The sequence below is a fragment of the Atractosteus spatula genome, chromosome 4 (assembly GCF_055471065.1).
Source record: "Atractosteus spatula isolate fAtrSpa1 chromosome 4, fAtrSpa1.hap1, whole genome shotgun sequence".
NCBI lineage: Eukaryota > Metazoa > Chordata > Actinopteri > Semionotiformes > Lepisosteidae > Atractosteus > Atractosteus spatula.
Genome location: NC_142709.1, coordinates 3,530,065 through 3,552,089, shown reverse-complemented (window position 1 = coordinate 3,552,089; position 22,025 = coordinate 3,530,065). Strand labels below are relative to the sequence as shown.

Genomic DNA, 22,025 nt, shown 5'->3' with positions numbered 1-22,025 from the left:
ACCACGAATAAAAACACGTTCCTCGAAAAAACACAACGTCCAGAGACAGACAAGTCATTACTTCATACACGCGGGGGGGGGGGGGGGGTCGTCCCTGCGTGGTTCAGAAACACCAGGCAAAACTCGCGGAAGTCAGGACTTGTTGCAAGTGACAGATTACAAAGAGTCGTGTCGGCCGGGACCTGGATTCCTTGAAGTCTGTGAAATGTAGTTTCGTTCACCACGGCGAGTCGTGAAAACCTTTTTAACTTCTGTTTTCCAGAACGACAGGTTCGCGTAGCTGATCATACTTGTATGTTCTCTTGCTGATGTTCACGTTAATGGTCCTCATGCCTTTCCCGGTGAATTTGACTATTCTTCCGTTCACTATGTAACACGATTTTGTTGAAGACGCCACTTTTTACACCAAATACAAATTTGCAAAAATGCGACACATAATGCCTCTTTGCACAGCACACGCAAAAAACAACAGCAATATAAACATACAATTCCAATTTCCCCAGACGTAAATAGTAAATATGTGACAGCCAACAAATATTATAATCCTAAAAACGCCCTTTAAAATATATTTTAAAAAAATATCTACGTTACAAACTATAACTCACTGCACTGCCAGCAACACAACACGCGGCTCCGGTGGACTGTAGCGTCCTTGGAGACAGCCCTAGCAACCGCACCACGTGAGTGGGGTGCAGGGCTGATGCAGGTGGGGCCCCTATTCAGCCCCTGTGAGCCTGCGGTTCCCCCAGTGGGCTGGTTAATAATCTGCTGGGCAAAACTGGGGTTCTCCACACACAGTTCCTTCAGGGCCCGCTGTACCTCCAGAGGTCTTGCTTATGTAGTTGGTCTAAATATTTTATTTAACTGCGTGGTCAAAAAAGCATAAAACGTGATGAGATAAAACCGGATCTAAGGTACTGAAACAGGTTTCGGTATGTCCAGAATTCACGTACTGACTTAAACATTCCCCCACAAATCCCCTAAGAAATTCTTCGTCTGCTCTCGGCTCCTGTCGTCTGTGAACTGCCCTAGCTCCCAGTGAGTGAATTGTCAGGTTCGTCTGCACACTCAAGGGCACAGGGTTGTGGATTTCCAGATGATGTCAAGGCCAGATTTATCATAATATTTTTTTTTAAAAAGTTTGTACAGCAGCTTTAAAAGCAGCTTCTCAAAGAGCATTACAGGACAAAAAAGAGTTAACAGAGGTAGGAGATCAAATTAGCTCCAATAAAAACATGGAAACAGAGTGCAGGAGAAGATGCAAAGGGGCACAAAGACACCGGTGAAAGGAAATCCTTTCTGAAGAAGTAGGTCTCGAGTCTCCTTAGGGATAGAATTTCAGAGCTTTGAGGTGCAGCAGGTGAAGGCAAATGTAAACGAGCTTGGGGGACAAACAGGAGACCAGCGTCAGAGGACCGAACGTTGTGAGGTGGGGAGTAGGTGATAGATTCAGCAGGTTCTGAGGTAAAAAGCCATGTAGAGGCCTATAGGTGAGCATGAGGATTTTGAAGTCAACACAAAAATTGATGGGAAGCCAGTGTGGGGACTCCAGGACAGGAGTAAAGTGATCACTGGCAAAAGACCTGGTCATCATTCTGGCGAATTCTAGCCTTACAGTATTTCGTGCATGTGGGTCAAACGTCGATCCTGGATCAAATATCATCCCCAACTTTAGATTTGTAATTCAAGTACAGTGAATTTGTACATTATGTACTGTATATTAGAGTCCTATAGTACAGTATTGTTGATGAGTGTACAGTCCAGCCGTTGATGTCTGATCTGCTGTTTCAGGTTTTCTCACTCTGCTGAATACCACGTCTGTCCACATCCATTAGAGCTCTCAACACATATCATATGATACAGTTTCACTCTTTGCTCACCGTTTTCTTTTTGCTTGTTGTTGCAGTGTGTGTTGTGTACACGTGTCTATGCGAGGAAATAAATTATTAGAGTCATGGGGCTGGAATGAAAAACAGAAGACACATCAATAGTTAGGTTTTCATTTGTTCTTTGTTTTCACAGTGTGCTGTTCCCGTGCGATGGATGTGTTGTCCAGCACACGTATAATTCTGCTAGCTGTACAATTTGTAGAATTGCTAGTTCATTGCATGACAGTTAGAAATGTGATATTACACATTATTACATATTAAAGCGATTAGTCCAGTACAGTAATAGTGTGTCCCCTGTTTCCTATTCATACATTGGGATGAGATTTACTGAAGTGATCTGTATGTTTTATACAGATGTCTTCAGAAATGTTATTCCATTAGTAACACAGTGCACAGGTGGTATATCTGAATCTCTTTAATTAACAGTTTTATTAAACAAATGAAATAAAATCGTCTCCAACGAGTAGCGTCTTCCCCTGCTGGCACCGCCCTGATATGCTTATGTAAGTGTCTCGACCCACTGAAGGGAGCCCTATAAAATGTGGTGAATTTTAAAGAATAGGCCCTTAAAAACCGTTTACCATTTACCAGAATATAAAGCTAAGCGCCAGCAGACAAACTGTAGAAGATGTTTTAGAATGCTTAAAATATTAATACAAAGTATGGAAAGCTTTGCTTCTGAAACCCATATTACCTTATATAGAGAAAAAATCTTTAGTTCTGTAAGTGATGTGTCACTTGTCGCTTCCTTCCTGTTTAGCTCGAGTAGATTAGCTGTTGCTCTTACTTTTAGTGGCGGTGCTGCCTGTCAAGCAGTGAGGGAGACAGAGAGTCTTGCTGCACTCTGAGAACCACACCAGCTCTTTGAAACCAGGTAACCTCCTAAAGCCTACAGCCTGCTCCCTGATTCCAGATGGGCTGTGCTGTCTGGACCAGTGTTTTGTGTTCTGCTTGTTGTTAATTGAGTTTAGGTGCTTATTGACATGCAGGTTAACTGTGAACATTAAGTGGAGCAGATAGCTGAACAGGAAGCTTGTGGTCACACTTTGAAACGGTGAACGGCTGAAAAGCACATTGCCTGATTTTTTTTTCTTTTGTCGTGCAAGGGCGTGGAACCAGTTCTTTGAATGTACAGCACTGAAGTCAAACGTTAGTGCTGCTGTTACTGTATGTCATTATTTCGTTCTTAATTTCTATAAGGGTTTTTCAGCCTTTGTGGTCAACTTTCTGGCAGGCTTCTTCTTGTGTGCTCTTGTGAGCAACATATGTGGTTTCAAAAGCTTTTGTGGTTGTCAATTTAGCCAATGTGTTGAGGTAAGAGCTCCTCAGTCCACAGCAATGGTTTTCAACTACAAAACAGTGACCAAATTACATTTGAGTAATGCCTTTAAAAATAGAAATGATGAATTGCAGTTTACTAAAAGACTGTATCTGGGTAACTGTTCTATTTGAAGTGCAATTTTCTGTTTAATAAAATAAGCTTTCCAAACGTCTATGTAGGACTCTAGGACTGGGAGCATATTATGAAAGTGACTGATATGTTTGTCATGCCCAATGCAATTGATGGAGGCTAACAGCAGTCAAACTGTTTTATTCTGTAAGTGTCGGGTTGGCAATGTGGTAGAGGCATTGAAGGCATCAGATGCAAAGTTTAGGGATCCTTCTTGAAAACTGGGTGTCCAGGTCTCCAGATGGAAGTGTGGGTTTGAATCCCACCTCTGACAAATAAGGGCTGTGGTTTTCTGGTTTTCTGCAAGCTACCCAGCCAAGCCGTCGAACTACTGAACAACTACTACCAAATAGGTTAGCTGGGTCCAATCTCATTTGGGTTTGTAACCATTCTTGTGTTCTTAATCTATTTAACTCAACAAAATTCTTGTCCCAGTAGTTCTGGAGCCAAGACGTGATCTTGGGCTCTTCCACAATGACAGTGTTAGTATTTCGGTTAAACTAAACTCTCTTTAACAAACAGAATTATTCTTTTAATGAAGATTGAAAGTGTAAATCCATTAAATTGTTTTGTCATTTTGGAATGGATTCAATATTACCAATTTTAAAAAAATGTATGTTCATGTTTATTAATGACTTAAACATAAAAAATACTGCAGGCACTATTAAATCCCTTTTATATATGGAGGCTTTATAAAACACATGAGGTCATGAGTTTTTCTTATAGTTCACTGCCTGCACTGGGGCTTTTAGTGGACAGAGACAAGTTTAATAGCTTAAAGCACACATCTTCACTTCCACTGCGTTTAACTTGATTTGCTTTGGGGGAAGGAAGAGACTCTTAAAAGGACAATAGCGATAAACATCCTATTACATTCAGCATCCCATGCAAACCTTGATTGATTTGTAGATTTTATATTTGCATTCAGGTTGCCTCAGAACTAGCATTGAAAGTATCACACATGCACAGCACAGTATACATAAGAAGTCTTAAGATGTAGATTTAAACTAGATGTGCTCCATGAGCAGAACAGATTTCTGGTGTCCATCTAAACACCTTTGACATGACCAGTAAAGTCTTCTTTTCCCTTTTCCCCTTTTCAGGGGACACTTAGGAACTGATAACAAGGCCTTGCCCAACTCCGGTTGAACCATTCCAATGTTAGGAAAGAGTAGAAAAGATTCTGCGTGCATTTAGATCTACAAAACATAGGACTGCAGTGATAAAGCTGGGTATTGACATAAAATGTCCTGATGTCTACATCACCCATTTCGACTGGAAAGGCAGTTATTCTGGGCTGAAAGAAAATGATAAAGGGAAGTTTTTGTATTTGATCTCTAGGCACTTTGGGACTTTCCTATTGGAATGGTTATAAAGGAAGTAAAGATGAGTAAAGATTAGTGCTATTAGGCTGACTAGATGTCCTCTACCTCACAGCTGGTGAACTGTTTACTGGGGCAGTGTGACAAATACAGACGGAAACCTGGCAGTATGTTCTATTTTTAGTTTTATTTCAGTTTATTCTTTGTAACAAACTAATTCCAGACCCCTCGTTTATTACATTACGGGTATTCTGATCAGGAGATGATTCACACAGTGACTGGGGGAGATTTGGGGAGATTTGGGCTAAATGAGTTGATGAGGGAATGTTCAAAACAGTCCAGGGTTCCGCATTTTAAATGGTGTGTGAAAGGGGATCCTTACATTATTACTGTTACCTCCTTGATTCCTAGATAACACCTACGTTGACACTTAACTACTAGGGAAAAGGTTTTCACTTATGAGGAACTGTGGTCCACTGTGGTGATTTTAGTATGGTGCTGTGCCAAGACCAGCTGCAGTAAACCAAAGTAAATGGCAGTAAAAGGGCAGTGAAACGAAATCCATGGAAAAATGTGGCAGAAGAAGATAGTGAAAACTCTAAGACAAATGAACCAAACAGGTGGAAAGAAACTGGATCTGCCCTTTGTCATCTCTGGATATGCATTCGATTTTTCTGAGAAAGCCGCGGTTCATTTTTTTTGTTCTTTTTCCTCTAGGGTAATAATGAAAAGTATTATTACCCTAGAGGAAAATGAGTTGGCAGTAGGGAACTGATATAATGATACTGGGAAAAGTACTCAGTTTTTTACCACTGGAATTGGTCACCTTTTCAATTTGGCCATGAGAATTCTCAGTGTCAGTGATGGCAACCTCACCGCCTGGCCAGTCTGCCAGCACACCTGGGATCCATGCACGTGCCTCGGGATGCCTTGTTTCAAGATCCTTATAAAATAAGAGCTTCAGGGATAATTCCTGAAGATTATTTACCCAAGGTTTATGAACTGCAATTGCAAACTGCAGCCCATAGTCAGTGAGAGTAAACAGTGCCTATCAGAAATCAGAACTGGACAACAACCTTCTCTTTATTCATTAGCAAAGGTGTCCGATTGTTGAATAACACTCAGAAAGTCTGATTCTTCCAAGTCAGAAGTGTATATGCTTTCAGGAAGCACTCCCAACTATCTGAGTTTTTAATTGACAGCTCTTTTTCTGGTGGTGGTGAACATTTTTGGGGAAGCAGTCTTTATTATCAAGAAGAACTGCACTGTGTGATTCCAGTATTCTGACCACAAATTAAAATGATGGGGTTAGACAGAAGCCAGCATTTGCCTATAGACTGATGGCTCTTTCAAGAAAAATCTTAATTTCCCCTGCTTACGGTATGGCATCCCTTACACTGACGTGTCACACCATCTCAGGAACACCGAATCTCTGCCGCTAGAGCCTTTTGTCCTCAAGGAGAGAACATGAAAGTATGGCAGATGAAGTGCTACTAGGGGTTTGAGCTAAGGTCTATAAGAGAAAGTCTGTGTTCTTGCTTGGCTTCCAATGTCATGCATGTGAGGCCTTGCTTATCAGCAATTGCTGTTCTTTGCCTTGTGAGGCCTTGCTGTTCTCAGTTCCCAGGGCAGATGAGGCTCTTGTGCCTTTCAGCTAGGTGCTTCTCCCAAAAGGGCTCCAGTAAGTTTCTTGCCATATTATGGTGTCCCACCCATATCATCGTATTAGCAGTAAGGCACCAACAACAGCTTCAAGCCACTCGTGTGGGGAGGTGCTTCAGGGCATGCTGGCTGCAAAGGAACAAGTCAAAGTTCATTCCACGCTGAAAAATAGAGAAGAGACTCACAGCGTTTCAGCTGTGGAGCCTTCTTCAGGCGCGAGAGACTGTCTCCAAGTAGCAGAGCTTGGAATGGGCTGCCGAATGAAAGAAAGGAAACATAAGCCTGTATCACAGGAGGAACAAGACAGCATATTCAACATCTGTGCTGTGGGGAGATTAGCTATATGGACGTGTGCTCAGTTTGTCCTAAGGAACTGGAAACCTAGTCTAGTCATTGAAATGGGTTTCTTGAGACACCGGAAGGAATTACAAAACTGAAAATTTCCTATGGATATCCCTGTCCTTTCTTTAGAAAAAAAAGCTCAATAAAATAAATAAAATTAAAACTTTTCCACATCTCTCATTCTAAGAGGCTGCTCGGGTGGATGTTTCCCAAAGATTGTGGTGAAGTTCTGAGATGGTTGTGAGAAGGGAAGATGAAATATGATCTCCCATTCTCAGAAAGGGTCACTCAAGAGGTGTGCCTTCACTGCATTGTTGCCTTCCTCTCACTTTATAAGGATGTGGGCAGTGTTTTTTTTAATCCTATAAGCACATGTCACAAAGTGGCACCCATGAATATTTTTGGGTACAACGTTGTGCCTTAGGACACAACGTTGTGTCACTAAGTCTACTTTGTATATCTTTCTCCAAATGCAAATAGCAAATGAGCATGTCTTCTTTCTTTTTCTATTATAGTTTTCATCTTCTTTATCACATCATTCCTGATGTGCAATCAGGAGCAAAGTATTTGTATTTGCATGTCAATCATACTGTATGTCTCCAAATAAAAAAGGTGATGTCACAGTGCTCTCAAGCCACCTATTGTTTCAAAGTGTTTGCAGAAGAAAACAACACTGAAGCCTATGCAATGATCATGATCTGAGCTCTCGAATGAAATCTTGTTTTTTGCGTACCGCATCAGGGTTTTTTTTACCTTTGTGGTTAAGCACATTTTGAGGGGCACATAAAGAAATTTCAGTTTAAAATGGCTGCTTCCTGTAACTGCATGATCACTTCCTGTCAGCCCAGCATGTCCCAGCGGTTCTGTGGCTTCACTAGTGTGACTCGAAAAATCTATAGAGTGCATAGAGGAACAGCAGCATGCTGAAATCAGAAAGCTTACTCTTTCGGTTGTAGTCATTTCCGACAAAGCATGAAAGAAAATATATTACTGCAGAGCTTTGACATGATAAAACCATCTCGCTCCTAATACGGGGCATAGATACCATTGACTTTGCTAACGATAATTACAGTACAAGCTGCAAGGTTAAATGACTGCTTTCAGTTTTGGACTGATTTCAGTTTTTAATCCACAGAGTGTTTTGGTTACCATTATATACTGTATATATAAAGTTGTGAAAATGTTGTTGTGCGGTGTGCATCAGAATCCACCATCCTTTATATGCAAAGACAACAATTAGCAACCTCATATCAGATATAAAATGACTTTACCATTGAATTATTTTAATGTGCCATATTTATTGTGTGGTAATGATATTTATAGTAGTGAACAGGATTACTACTATTGCTAAGAGAAACATACTATAATACTGCTTGGTAGCACAATTTGTAGAGAACGTGTAACGATTGTAGTGTGCAGAGCGAAGAGACTGCCTGTCTAACAGGGCATCTAACAAGTTTCAAATGGTGGAAGAGGAGCCAGTGGTTTTGATCCCCCTGTTGCTACCAACAGTGTAGTCCAGATCAGCTTGGTTGAATGTGGGACGAATTGGGTTTATGGGCATAGAGCTGTGTAAGCATGTTTATCCATAAAAACAGGCTGAATTTATTTCTCGCTGTATGCGAGAACAGTTGCAGAAGAACCCCGCTCAAGCAGAAGTTGCGCTTTAGAGGAAGTTTCAAAACGAAACTCAAGGGGAACTTCTGACTACATGCCATGAAGTAAAGAGCCTTACTGTTCTCAAGTGAGCAACCATTCTTTTGATGTGCTAGGAAGTTTCCAGATTAAAAATAACTGTCCTTCTTTGAAGCCCAAAAGGAACTGCTCTTTTAAAGGGACTGGAGAACTCTCTTTTGTGTGTTGGATAAGTTGTTTGGATTTTATCTTTTAGAAATTGCCGTGCACTGTGCAAGTAAAATGATAGAATTGTTTTCATCATTGCTGATGCAAGACATATTATTGTCACCAAAAATAGATTTAATTGGCTTTTTCTAAATCGCAAAGCTTTTTCGTGGTTCCTTTCCATTCTCCCAGGAAGGGGCAATCTTAGACCATTGGACTGCGAAACACTGAGAGGAGTAAAACACTGCTAGCTCAGCACATCACGTGCCCAAGTCCACGACAGGTCTATAATCGAGTCTATTGTGCTTATTTAAATTCTGTTATCCAATAAAACTATCTTTACAGTACCACTGTCGCCATATAAAGTTTAACAGAACCCCCAAATAACCAGCATGTTTTAAGAGAACTACGATGTGATGCAGCTAGATGGTGTCATTCCAGGTCCTTGATTGATTAGCCAGTGGAAAGATGGCTGCCCAGATCACCCAGGAGGAAATGGAGGAGATGAGAGAAGCTTTCTCAAAGATTGGTGAGAAACTGGACTGTTTACAGTCCCCTCTGAGCCGTGGGCTGCAAGCTGCTTCTGCGCAAGGCCTGACGCATGAAGAAGTGCTCAACATCCATTCCTGCTCGTTTTCAGCACATTGCTACTTTTATTCTCAGCAAGCAGAGGGACATGGGGGAGCCGGAGCCTGTCATGCCAAGCAACAGGCACAAGGCAGGGGGCGTCCTGGACAGGACCCAGGCAGACACAGACACGCGCTTGCATGAGGGCAAAGGTTTATAGAAGCCGTGCCTTTGGGCTGTGGAACCCACACAAACACAGGGAGAACATACAAGCACCGAGCAGATAGAACCCCAGGTCTGGAACTGAACCCAGGGCCCCAGCACAGCAAGGCAGCACTGCCCACCACTGCACCCCTGCGCTTCCGGCCTAGTACTAGTAGAAGTACTAGTAGTAGCAACAGCAGCAGTAGATACTTTGTGTGCTTGCAAAAATGCAGCGGGTAGTACCAGAAAAAAATCAACAAGTGCTGAAACACAGCAATACAGAGAAGAAATGCAGGATCTCAACATGAGCATGACTTCTAAGTGTTTCCTTTGGTGCTTGCTTTCTGCTCTGACGCTCTTTACAACCTTTAATCCGTTGTGCGAAGATGCCAGGCTGCTGCACATTTGTCGTCATATGTCAATGAGACACGGGATCAGTTCAATTCGAATTAAACTAGAATTCAGTTAGAGTTTTGCTCAATCACACACATACAGTATCATCAAGTAAAGAAGATCTGTGGTGATTGTGTCAGCTAATATCTGGACTTCCAAAAAACAAGATGTAGTCAAATAAGCACATACCTAATGTGTGTATAACTGATATGGGGCACTTTAAACAGATTATGTTCGGTAAGTATGTTTTATACGTACATACAGTATTAATATACTGAAACATACTTGTATTAATAAGATAGCATTGCTACTGATGCTGAGCTCCAGGTTCAGTGTCAGCTCAGCACATCACTACCATCTGCAGGTTTGTCTGTTTTCACTGTTACTCTCACACAGGATGTGGTGAGCCTTAGAGCTGCCCCTGAACATTTTAGATATGATCAGCCCTGGTTGCAAAATTAAAATTCAAAGTCACTTCGAATGTTAATGAAAATATGCTCGCAGGGGGGTTCCTTTTTGGCTACATGTTTTTCTTCTGTCTGCTGTAGAAAGGATAAAGGTTCTATTAAGGAACAAGTAATAGGTTTATTCTATGCTGAAAAGAGAAGAGAGAAAACACAGCTTCACAGCCGAAACGTTGTGTCTTCTCTCTTGTCTTTTCAGCATGGAATAAAACTATTACTTGTTCCTTTGCAGTTCCTCACCTGAACTAAAGGTTCTATTTGTGCAATGGACATTTGTCACACACTCACTCAAAAACACATGGTGGAGTGAAATCAACAGCCCTCATCGGTTGTGTATTCTTACCAGTTTCAAATGAGTGTTTCTGGAGAAAAACAATGACTCTCTGATGTTATTGTTGTGTCTACAAATCCAAAGACTTACTAAAATGATCATGCTTTAAATGGGTTATTATTTAAATGACTTTAAATGCCTATATTTTAGTTGTTGTTCACATTATTTGATGGCCAGTAAATTGTGCAAGTCTGTCAAACGACACTCATCATTGCCTTCAAAGTGCTTTCTTCTTGCAAGCAGGTCTTCACTTATCTCCGATTTCCCTCTCATCCAGATGTCGACTCCAATGGGTACATCAGCACCAATGAGCTCAATGACCTCTTCAAGGCAGCCAACCTGCCCCTGCCAGGGTATAGAATCAGAGAAATCATTCAGAACCTCATGGCCACTGGGGACTTGAATAACGATGGCCAAATCAGCTTTGACGAGTTCATCAACGTGAGTTGAAAGTGTCCGTCTAGAAGGAAATTGAGAGCCCCAAGCTGGGAGCAGGTTATCGAGTCAGGTTGGCACTGTCCGGTTGAGAAAATGCTATAGAATGAGCGTGTGTTGCCTACATTTGCAACTTTTTGGAATGTAATAGACTTTCTGCACAAGAGGGACTAAATCGCTGTTGCAAATACTAGAAAAGAACAATACCATGAACCCAGCAAATTGGAAATTCCAGTATTATTTTAACTGAAGTGATTACTTCAGAAATTTCCCCAAGTCTTTATGGCCTTTTTTCAAAAGCACCAGGTGATAGCGATGGGTATGATGTGTTGTATTAGAGCTCAGGCTCTGGGATGTTACAGTCTGCTCCTCAACACAAGGGGGCTCTTTTGCCAACAGATGCATTTAAAATCACAGATTGTCCCTCAGCTGTACCACAAGTAGGGCCAACCAGAACAGCACTCGGATGTAGAAAGAGGTTCTGCGAGGACAGAATGGGGAAAGGTGTGCTTAATTACACTTTGCCACCCATTGCATCGCACTCCAGTGATATACTAAACATGATTATGTTCCATTCATTAATACTTCATACATGCATTGGAAAATTTGAATTTTAATGCATCGATTCTCATTAGTAAATAGAATCGTATCAGCCACAGATGTGCTCTCTCTTAGCTTTGAGTTATTAAAAAGTCTCTCCATCAGAGCACATGTATTTCGAGGCCCAGTGTACTGAAAGCACTAAGCTGTCGTCTCTTCCTCCGCAGGTTGTACACGGGCTGAAGAGCACGGAGGTGGCGAAGACGTTCAGGAAGGCCATCAACAAGAAAGAGGGCATCTGCGCCGTCGGAGGGACATCGCAGCAGTCCTGCGCGGGAACACAGCACTCCTACTCAGGTAGGGAGGCACGCTTGGGGACGGTCAGACTTACTGAGGCAGCAACATTTAGGAACCCCAACCAAAGTGGAGCCAAGCCCCTTGAGGGTCGGCCTGTTTTAAGAGCGCCTCTTTCTATCCGCAGAGGAAGAAAAATACGCCTTTGTCAACTGGATAAATAAGGCGCTTGAAAAAGACCCTGACTGCCAGCATGTTCTTCCCATGGACCCCAACGGTGACGACCTGTTCAGTGCGGTTGGGGACGGGCTGGTCCTCTGGTGAGTTGTCTCTGGAGCCCCCTGCACCTGGCTGAACCGCACCATTAAACAGGCAGTGCAGCGCCATCTAGTGGGTAGTCTAAGCTATGACTTAATGAAACACGAGGAAGAGGAGAAGGTGGGAGAAAAGTTCTCATATCAGGTGCTTTTCTTATTCCTCGGTGTGGGGTGTCTTTCTTATACAGCTCTATCTACACCCTTTCCACATTGGAATGGAGTGGTTGAGGTATTCACCTCTTCCTGCGCACACACTGTGACGTACAGTACCTACATTACTGCGAAAATGTAAAAACAGGAATTTCACAAAATATATATAGGGAAATACTGTCAAATATATTTTATTAATTAAGAATATATTTCATAATATAAATTAGTATGTCATGAGTTAATTTATAAATCAAATTGTCTGTAGCCTATTTTAATTTTGCCTTGCTTTTGTATTCCCAAAGAATATGAGTTTCATAGTGCACAACCATTACAAACAGCGTCATTACAAAGACAATAAGGCAGAGGCTTAATGATTAAAGTTTTTTTATGTGTCCTCTGGCATAGCCTGGTCATTGGCTCAGGTACGAAATTTGTGCCATTTTACTAAGACTTAACAGTTTGGTTTAGGACAGTTGTTTGTCCCATCCCAGACTGATGTCTTGTTACACATTACCTAACCTCTCACTTTTCTTTTCCAGTAAGATGATCAACCTCTCTGTTCCTGACACCATTGATGAAAGAACAATCAACAAAAAGAAGCTCACTCCTTTTACCATACAGGTAAATTGCCTCATGTTGTCAGCATTATGCTGTGGGTTTAAATTGATTTGATGTATGGTCTCCATTGCACAGATCAGGGTGTCCCGGAGCAATTCTTGTCTTATTGAATTTGAAAATCCCAGATGAAATATTCGTGAGGTGTCAACCAGGGATGTTGCCCATTTAGAGCATAAGCTGGGTCCCAAAAGAACTGGTGATCCTAAAGAAGATTCAAAAGGAAAAAAATAAATTGAAAGGCAAAAATCTTTAGTTTCTTACTGCGTCATGTGACCATAGTGCTCATTGAAAAGCAGTAATACAGTATCACACTTAAACGCAATGGAATTATTTTATTTTTAAAGAAACGACAAATTATTGTCTCTGACTTCCCCGCCATCATTGGAAGATATCTGTCAGCTAATACAGGGGTCATTTAACTGCATCATTACATCATACTGCTTTTCCATAACAGTACATGGGGGCATTGAGTAAAGGAATACGGTCTTCTCTTTGGCAGGAAAACTTGAACCTGGCGCTGAATTCTTCCTCTGCCATCGGGTGCCATGTGGTGAACATCGGCGCTGAGGACCTGAAGGAGGGCAAGCCCCACCTGGTGCTGGGTCTGCTGTGGCAGGTCATCAAGATCGGGCTGTTTGCGGACATCGAGATCAGCAGGAACGAGGGTGAGCCAGCCGTTCACTCGTTCATTCATGAGGTACAGCATGCCTCACTGTCGAGAATGATGATCCTCTGATACCAATGTAGGGTCTATGCAGTGCCTGACAGGTACATGGTGATTCAGGAAAGCAGTTCCTCTTTTAGCAACTTTACTTGCACCCAGGGCATAGCTCCACATAATGGATTTGTGCTCACAAGTTCAAACCTGATGTAAACAGGCGCTCCTGAAGCACTCTTTGCCATTAATTGCTTTCCGGTCAAATCAGAAACAAAGGTGCTGCACTTTTGCACAGGAACATTCCTCTAAAATGGAAGACCGGTCTCAGTGAAACATTTGAACCTGATGTCATAAGTCTTGAAATCTGTAGCTCGATTTGCGCATGTGGCCCAAGAACACAAAATTACCAACCTGGAGGTCTGAACACGACAAGTGTGATATGGAAATTGCAATATTGAGTTAGTATTGAGCTGCTGAGGTTACTGTGCATGCTTCAGTGATCACTATGATGCCTGGACATGTTCCCACTCATTACAAAGCATCATGGCGTCCGTCCATAAGCATGTCAGGAGACGAAGGAGTGTCACTGCCTCGTGACAGAGCTGACGACTGACCTTTGTCTTGTGTGTGTGCGAGCGCAGCTCTCATCGCCCTGCTGCGAGAAGGAGAGAGCCTGGAGGACCTGATGAAGCTCTCTCCTGAGGAGCTCCTGCTGCGCTGGGCAAACTACCACCTGGAGAATGCAGGCGTCGGCAAAATCAACAACTTCACCTCCGATATCAAGGTCAGTGCTCCTGGGCACACCTGTCCCCACCCGAGCCCTCTGCTGAGCTTTCACCTTGACCACCGACGTGTCAGAGTTTCTTCCTCTCTAAAAACTCTCTTCACAACACTCACACGCCCAGAAACCACCCCAGGAGCAGTGGACGTACAGTAGCACTGCTCTTCCTCTCGGCATCAAAAAGCAACACACATCAACATTAGCCGTTGGTACAACTTTATATTCATAATTCCATCTCATTCCATCTTCTAGATAAAACACTTGTTAAGTAGTGTCTGATTCGCCATGACAATTGTTTCCTGAGCTGATTTAACGGAAATGTATATTGCCAATGTAAACCGCGCAGTGTACTTCCTACATCCAGCGTGTGTCAGTACACACCATTACTCTGATCCTGTTAAAAGATAAAAGCGTTTATACCCACATTTACTGTATGTGTTCTCAGCAAAGCGTGCCTTCACAACTGCATTTACAAGGATGATATTATAGCTGGTTCTTCTACTGGGGAAACCGGCGCCACAGAGGAAGAGCAAGAAAGAAGGAACTGGAGTTGCACAATGATTTGCAAACAGCTGTGTTGTATTTGAAAAGACAGATTACATCTTTCTGTGAGATTTCCTGTTTTGTGGCATAACCAAAAGTAAACATGAAGAGTGCAGAAGGTAAATAGTATTATTTAGATCAAACACAGAATTTTATTTATCTTTCGGAAGAGTGCTTTGTGGAATGTTTCTCAGTGTGTAAAAGATTTGGAAATGCATCTTCCTTGCTCAAGGATTTCATTGATGAGCATGCCCCAAATCAGGAAACTCAAGTCACAGAGATTGATTGCATAAAAATGCACATGCTTTAAAAGTCACAAGGAGAACGAGGAACTAGGTTCTTTGTGTGGGATACAAATTGTGTCTCCTACTGCTGTCATATTTTCTCTGCTGACCTGTCTCCCCTGCTGCTGTCATATTCTATTTACTGACTTGGATCTAGCAAATTGGCTTTGCAGATATTCCATTAAAAAGGAGACTCAAAACTGGTATTGCACAAGCAGTGTGCTGCGGATGCTCTCGCAGCAATCTGACACCGTCTTTCTTCTGTCTAAAGGACTCCAAGGCCTACTACCATCTGCTCAACCAGATTGCACCCAAGGGTGACGATGAAGGAATCCCTCCTATAGCCATTGACATGTCGGGGCTCAGAGTAAGTTTGATGTGTTAGTAAGTGATGGAAATGAAACTCCACCCTCCATCCGAAGTATAAACCCTTACATTCACCTGAACGGGCCCTGTGTGTGTCAGATGTACTTGGCAGCACTTGGCTTGCAGACAGGTACCGAACAGTGGGCCGTGTCCGAAATATAGCCTGAGAGGCATGGAGTGGGGAATGGCATATTAAGGTACAGTACCATCGCCATGCATGGTGCACAACAGAGAGTCATTGGAAAAATGTTCTAAAAGTTTAGCAAGTAAAGAGAGGTGTTTCCAGCACATACTAAGACCTTTGCCAGATTAAATGAGATCGCCTGAGTGGTTATTAAGTAGAGGCTGAATTTTCTCTAGGATTGGGTGGCAGGATGATGTTTGATGGGGTATCCACTTTATGCGATATAGGATAATAGTAGATAATAGTGGGTAACAATAGTAACCCCAGTGATGAGCCAGGTGCCTGTGAAGTGATGTGAGTGACAGAAGCACCACTCTACCAATCAACACCAACTCTCTTGTATGAAGACTATGACAAGAGCACGCCATCGCGCTCAGGGTGCTGCACAGCCAGTCGAGTGGATGGGTACCAAGAAATTGCAGATTGGAGGAAAGAGATGGAAAAAAGCCAGTGATTCCCTACGGTTTTCATGCTCTTTGGAGTTTGAGATCCAATGTTCTTCACGCTGAAATGCATGAATATTTCTTACATCGCTCACATTCAGGACCTAACAGTCCCAGGAAGGAGGAAAGATTCAACTTTGCAGAACACACATATTATACCACAGAGATCACAACGTTGTAAATCTGACTAATATTAATAGCGCTGTAAAAAGGGAAAGGCCATGTTTTAAAGTAAGATGGGAGACATATTTATAAATAAACAAATTCAAGCAATCAAAAAGTAAATTAATAAATTAAATAACGGTTTCAATTTTTGTTGCATCTCTGTACATGCTCATTCACATTGTTTTAGCACTTTTCTGGTGCAGAAACATTTCTGTAACTCACAGCTAGAAACACATGAATCACAGCGGAAGAGCTGACTGTGAGCTGTGGACTGCTCTTTCAGGAAAAGGAGGACCTGAAGAGAGCAGAGTGCATGCTGGAGCAGGCTGACCGCCTGGGCTGCCGGCAGTTTGTCACGGCGACTGACGTTGTCCGTGGAAACCCCAAGCTGAACCTGGCTTTCATCGCTAACTTGTTCAACAAGTACCCAGCCCTGCACAAGCCAGAGAACCAGGACATCGACTGGAGCAGCATTGAGGGTGAGTGTGGTCTCGTCCTTATAGGATTTCTCTAGGACACACAGCAGGACTTATAGAGCACACACAGCAGGATATATGCAGTAGAGCACACACAGCAGGATATATAGAGCACACACAGCAGGACATATACAGCACACACAGCGGGATATATAGAGCACACACAGCAGGACATATACAGCACACACAGCGGGATATATAGAGCACACACAGCAGGACATATACAGCACACACAGCAGGACATATAGAGCACACACAGCAGGAAATATGGAACACTGTTTTGAAATAAACATCCAAGTGCTACACTGCTACACTATCACTACCTGCATTTCCAATCTCTCCCATCCCCAGGTGAGACCAGGGAAGAGAGGACATTCAGGAACTGGATTAATTCTCTTGGCGTAAATCCACGGGTCAACCACCTTTATGGGTGAGCAAGTGCAGCAGCAATGATTTTTTTTTGTTTGATTTTGTGTGATACAGAAAAAGTAAAGCTGTGCAGGCTGGCTTGAATTTCCTTCTAGGTCATGTGCTGTGTCTTATTGTGATTGATGATCTGAGTGGCTGTTATAACGCTTTTCCAGGGATCTGGCAGATGCACTGGTGATCTTCCAGCTGTACGAGAAGATTAAAGTTCCAGTGGACTGGAGAAGGGTGAACAATCCCCCTTACCCCAAACTTGGTGGAAACATGAAGAAGGTAAGACAAGCACTCCTAAATATCAGCACTCTGTAGCACTGGCATCACACATGTATCCATGCTAAAAGGTAAAAAGCTGTTCATCAAAAATGAAAGGTATTCATTGATGCAACAATTCAGGTTCTTCGCATTCATCTGGGATCATCTCCCTTTCACCCTCTCGAACCTGTGCTTGGAGCAACGCACAGGGGAGACAGCCTGGCCACGTGGCATCACAGTTTCACTTGGAGAGGCTTGTCATACCCTTGCATAGCACCAACATTCATCGTTTTTAGCATTTTTGTTTCTCTGTGGTCCATATCTGCGACTGCATGATTTCATAAAGTCTAAAACGGTTTTAAAGTTAAGAACATGAGATAAATTCAACACGAGAGCAGATGCCGGACATGTAGCATATACACAACAGAGTCCTGGCATTCATTGCTGAAGAATTTGAATTTGAGTGGGTGCCTTTTTGTTCCTGAAACTTTCCAGTTTTAATTTCTAACTACGTGCCCTGCTCTCCACTGAACTTGAATCTTTTTTGGAGCTGCCTTTTTATGGATCTCTTCAGAGTCTCATTTGTTGTGTTTTACTCCACCATACTCAATGGAATCCATTAACATTTTCCACTAACAACAACACCCCCAGCAACACAGCCTCACAGACAGATCTTCTTGTCTTGACTGATGGTGGCTATCTCCTTTTTTCTTAATGCAAGCTGGAAAACTGCAATTATGCAATAGAGCTGGGGAAGAACCAGGCCAAGTTTTCACTGGTGGGGATTGCTGGACAAGACCTGAATGCAGGAAACCGCACGTTAACTCTGGCTTTACTGTGGCAGCTGATGAGGAGGTAACTTAACTTCACATCAAGCAATGTGTGAAGCTTGTTGTTCTATGTCCTCTGCATTTCTTTCACCAGTCTCAGGACAATTCTAGCCCTGACATGCTTTTAGCATATAAGCAGATATAGCGGTGCTAGCTCAAAATCGTAAGTGTAACCTCATCCATAAAGACAGAACAGAATTTGACTGTATTTGTATTTCTTTTACAAATGGTAGAAAAGCATAAGTAGTTAATAACTAGCTACATTTGAATGTAATCTAAACGTTTAGTACTGAGATCTGCTACATTAACGATCAATGTTATGTATAATATGTAGTGTAAAGGAAAGAAAAAACGTTCTTAGTCATTTTTGTGTGTTTTCCTTCTGTGTTAATTAAGGAACCACTCTTACATGTAATTCATTGATTTGATCTGGTCCTTAGGTACACCCTGAACATTCTGGAGGATATTGGCGATGGCCAGAAGGTTAATGATGATATCATTGTGCACTGGGTCAATGAGACGCTGGCACAGGCTGAAAAAGGCACCTCCATCTCAGGCTTCAAGGTAGAGAACTTCACAGCTCCAGAGCCTGGTCTATATTGCAGTAGCTTCCACACCTCTGAGTTCACCTTCTCTGAGCCTTATTCATTTTAGTGTGTTACTGGTTGCATGATGAAGTTTGATCCAGTCTTCGGTTATTTGCTATGAGCATTTCTAATTTTTACAAGAAAAAGAGTTTCTAAAATGCAATAAAGCAGACTGCCTTCATATGTGCAGGGGGAAGACAAAGGGAACGTAATTAAGAAGACCTTTAGGTAGGTTAGGCTCTACAGGCCCAAAATAGGCTTAATATTTAGGCAAGATACACCTCGTCTTACAAACAGTGCCAATCGGAAGCTCAGCTCCTGTTGTAACAGTGTCACCATAGTGACTCGCTGGTTTGTAAATTGTGCGCCAAAGGAAACAGCGCCACCTACTGTTCTGAAGATGTTCCTGAAGATGGATGGATTGAGCTGTAGATGACATCCTCTACGTTAGCTTCCTTAAAATTTAACAAAAGCCAGTTCATAGTAACAATCAAGTAACAATCTAAGCAGTACCAAAAAATACACACAAGTAAGACAAAATCAAGGTGATAAAATAACTTTTAATAATGGAAATGCATGCCATATCTCAGTGCAGCGTGGTGTATTTCAAAATGAAGACGTGCAAAATGGTATTTCGTTCAACAATGACAATTTTGCTGTCATTTTGCTGTCTTGGATAAACAGTGCCAAGAAACATTCCAAGCATTTTTGGCTATATTCTTTCCTGTGATCCAGAAAACAAACTCAAAATTCAAATGAGTAACCCCCTAAGGGATAATTTTATTTTAAGCATATTCTTGGAAAATTAACCAGGGTGATTGTGGAGCTTGAAACAGAGGAACAAATTTTACCAGTCTGCAAAGTGCTCTGAAGATTATCTGGTTCTAGTGTGCACACATGGCTACGGCATTGAGCAAAGTTTGTCTTTGTCGCAGTGGAGCACAACAATAACAGAATAAGCATACGATTTTCTAAATCTTTCAATTGACCATTTGTTTCTTCTTCCAGGATGGACAGATAACCACCAGCAAGCCAGTGCTGGACCTGATTGATGCCATCCAGCCCGGCTCCATCAGATATGACATCCTCAAGTTTGAAGACCTGTCCGATGACGAGAAACTCAACAACGCCAAGTACGTGGACTTTCGGGGGGTCATGTCTTTTTATCCCAGGGGTCACTAGGAAAAATCCTTTTGCTGACACGTCAAGCAGCACATTTGTGACATTTGTGAATTACAGTGAGTTATGAGAAGACTGGTGATTTCCATGTTTGTATTTGTAATCCAAATCATATGCCCATTTTTAGTATCTTAATCGTATTAACACCTTGTTGACAGTAAACATGCATCCTTCTCATGAACTGATTAATTATTGTTTAAATAATGACTACAAGCATATTACAAAATGCTTGTGCAGAGATGTCAGCTTTTGTTGTAAAAAGTAGTGTGAAGTTTTAACAGTAATGGTAGTCAGGCCAGGTGGAGGGAGGAAGGAGGTGGTGAACGAGAATTACAATATTCCAAAGCACTCTTTGACCATTTCTCTGTCTTCCAGGGACAGTTATCTGGTTTCATCAGTACACTAACAACTAGACAAGAGCTAATAAACAGGAGCTTTGCAGAGTAACGTCTTGGAACCCAGTTCAAACTTTTATTAGGAAGAGTGACAGAAAATAATATCCATTGGGTGGCTCATCTCCAAAAAAATATGGCTGGTTTATGATGTAGCTAATTTCTTCCTTTGTTTTTTTTTTTTTCAATTTGCTGTGGACCTTGGAGAGTTTCAGATTTGTCTTCTCCCATGATTTTCCCGTAGATACGCCATCTCCATGGCCAGGAAGATCGGAGCCCGGGTGTACGCCCTGCCGGAGGACCTGGTGGAGGTGAAGCCCAAGATGGTGATGACGGTCTTCGCTTGCCTCATGGCCCGGGGGATGAAGAGAGTGTGAGAGCAGGGACCCCTCCCTCCCACACTGAGACAGGAACAGACGACGCGCCACCTGCACACTCCCGACTCGCACCGCGCGCTGTGGAACTATGGACACGCACACGCACACACATGACCAGCCTTACACTCATCTCTCCAAGCCTGAAGCACTGAGTTATTAGGAGCAAATACTGCAGCGTGACATTTCACGTCCAGAATGATAATAGTGTTTTCACTCTTCCTCTTTGAAGCATTTTTAACATCAACATAACATAATCTGAGATTTTTGAAATAATAATCCAGTGCTTTGTGGCTGAAAAAAAAACCCAAATATATACACTTTTTCTCACTTGACAGTTTTTGAAGTCTATACAAATCGATTAATTCTCATCTTTGTCGTGCTCACTATCATGTGATTATCTTGTGGTACAGCCAAGATAGTAATAAGGTTTTTGAAAAAAAGCAAAAAAAGATATTTGCTTAACCACGTGCATTGCGCACAAGAATCTTTCTTTGAAAGCTTCCTAACATCAGCAGTATAAATGATCATTTGAGGGAATTAACTGAAAAAGCTCAGTGACACGGAATGAAAATACAGATTGTTTACAATATTAGAAGGAGAAATTGTGAAGGTCTTTTGAATATTACCTGGCAGCATTTCTGTTGGTGTTAAAAGTGACCTGTATTACCAGCTTTTAATAAAAATATTTAATGTACTGTGCGGGATGTGTCTTTTTTATAAGTATAGGATATGCTAGCATTACAGAATAGATCAGTCTGTCAAAGCATTCAGATCAGAAGAAACATATTGACCGAACATGTCAGAGGAAAATATAGTAAAGGGCTCTTGATACTTCAAGCCTCTTGTGTCCCTGGGTATCCTAGTGGGATACTGTTGCTTATCGCGTATGACTTGGCTGTGTGTTTCAAGATCCCTCGCAGTCACAGACTAGCATCTGTCCATCCTGTTGTTGTTTTTTGTTCAGCTGGCTATGTTCTTTATTTCATCTCCTGGACACGTGGTTATAAAAGTTCCCAGTTAGGTTTATGTCACAATGAGGTCTGGTTTCCATTAAAAGCACTATGAGCTATAAAGCCGCTTCTTCTCAAAAACCTCGTTTGATGCCCTTGTGATGAAACAACAGCACATGAATCCTATATTCCAGGACTAAAAAATATTCAGGATCCACTGCCCTCATTCTAAAGTATATGACTAAATTTTAACCACAAGACAAACAACTCTTCTCCTGAATCAATATGATTCTTTCAAGTGGGTAACTCATT

General features: G+C 42.0%; 1 protein-coding gene across 1 annotated transcript; it reads left to right on the top strand.

Moving 5' to 3' along the window:
• Nucleotides 1-2,656: 2,656 nt before the first annotated feature.
• Nucleotides 2,657-21,458, top strand: lcp1 (lymphocyte cytosolic protein 1 (L-plastin)). Its single transcript, XM_088913050.1, has 16 exons — nucleotides 2,657-2,763; nucleotides 8,949-9,036; nucleotides 10,744-10,907; nucleotides 11,669-11,798; nucleotides 11,923-12,055; nucleotides 12,742-12,823; nucleotides 13,320-13,485; nucleotides 14,120-14,262; nucleotides 15,358-15,453; nucleotides 16,528-16,723; nucleotides 17,072-17,150; nucleotides 17,305-17,419; nucleotides 18,120-18,253; nucleotides 18,669-18,792; nucleotides 19,824-19,948; nucleotides 20,631-21,458. The coding sequence occupies exons 2-16, from the start codon at nucleotides 8,976-8,978 to the stop codon at nucleotides 20,761-20,763; spliced, it is 1,881 nt and encodes a 626-aa protein (XP_088769176.1). The 5' UTR covers nucleotides 2,657-2,763; nucleotides 8,949-8,975; the 3' UTR covers nucleotides 20,764-21,458.
• Nucleotides 21,459-22,025: the final 567 nt, after the last annotated feature.

Excerpts from the sequence above, each read along its gene's own strand:
- lcp1 (XM_088913050.1), top strand. The coding sequence starts at position 8,976 with ATGGCTGCCCAGATCACCCAGGAGGAAATGGAGGAGATGAGAGAAGCT. Across the intron at positions 18,793-19,823 it reads CCTCCATCTCAGGCTTCAAG|GATGGACAGATAACCACCAG; the intron begins GTAGAGAACTTC and ends TTCTTCTTCCAG. Across the intron at positions 19,949-20,630 it reads GAGAAACTCAACAACGCCAA|ATACGCCATCTCCATGGCCA; the intron begins GTACGTGGACTT and ends ATTTTCCCGTAG.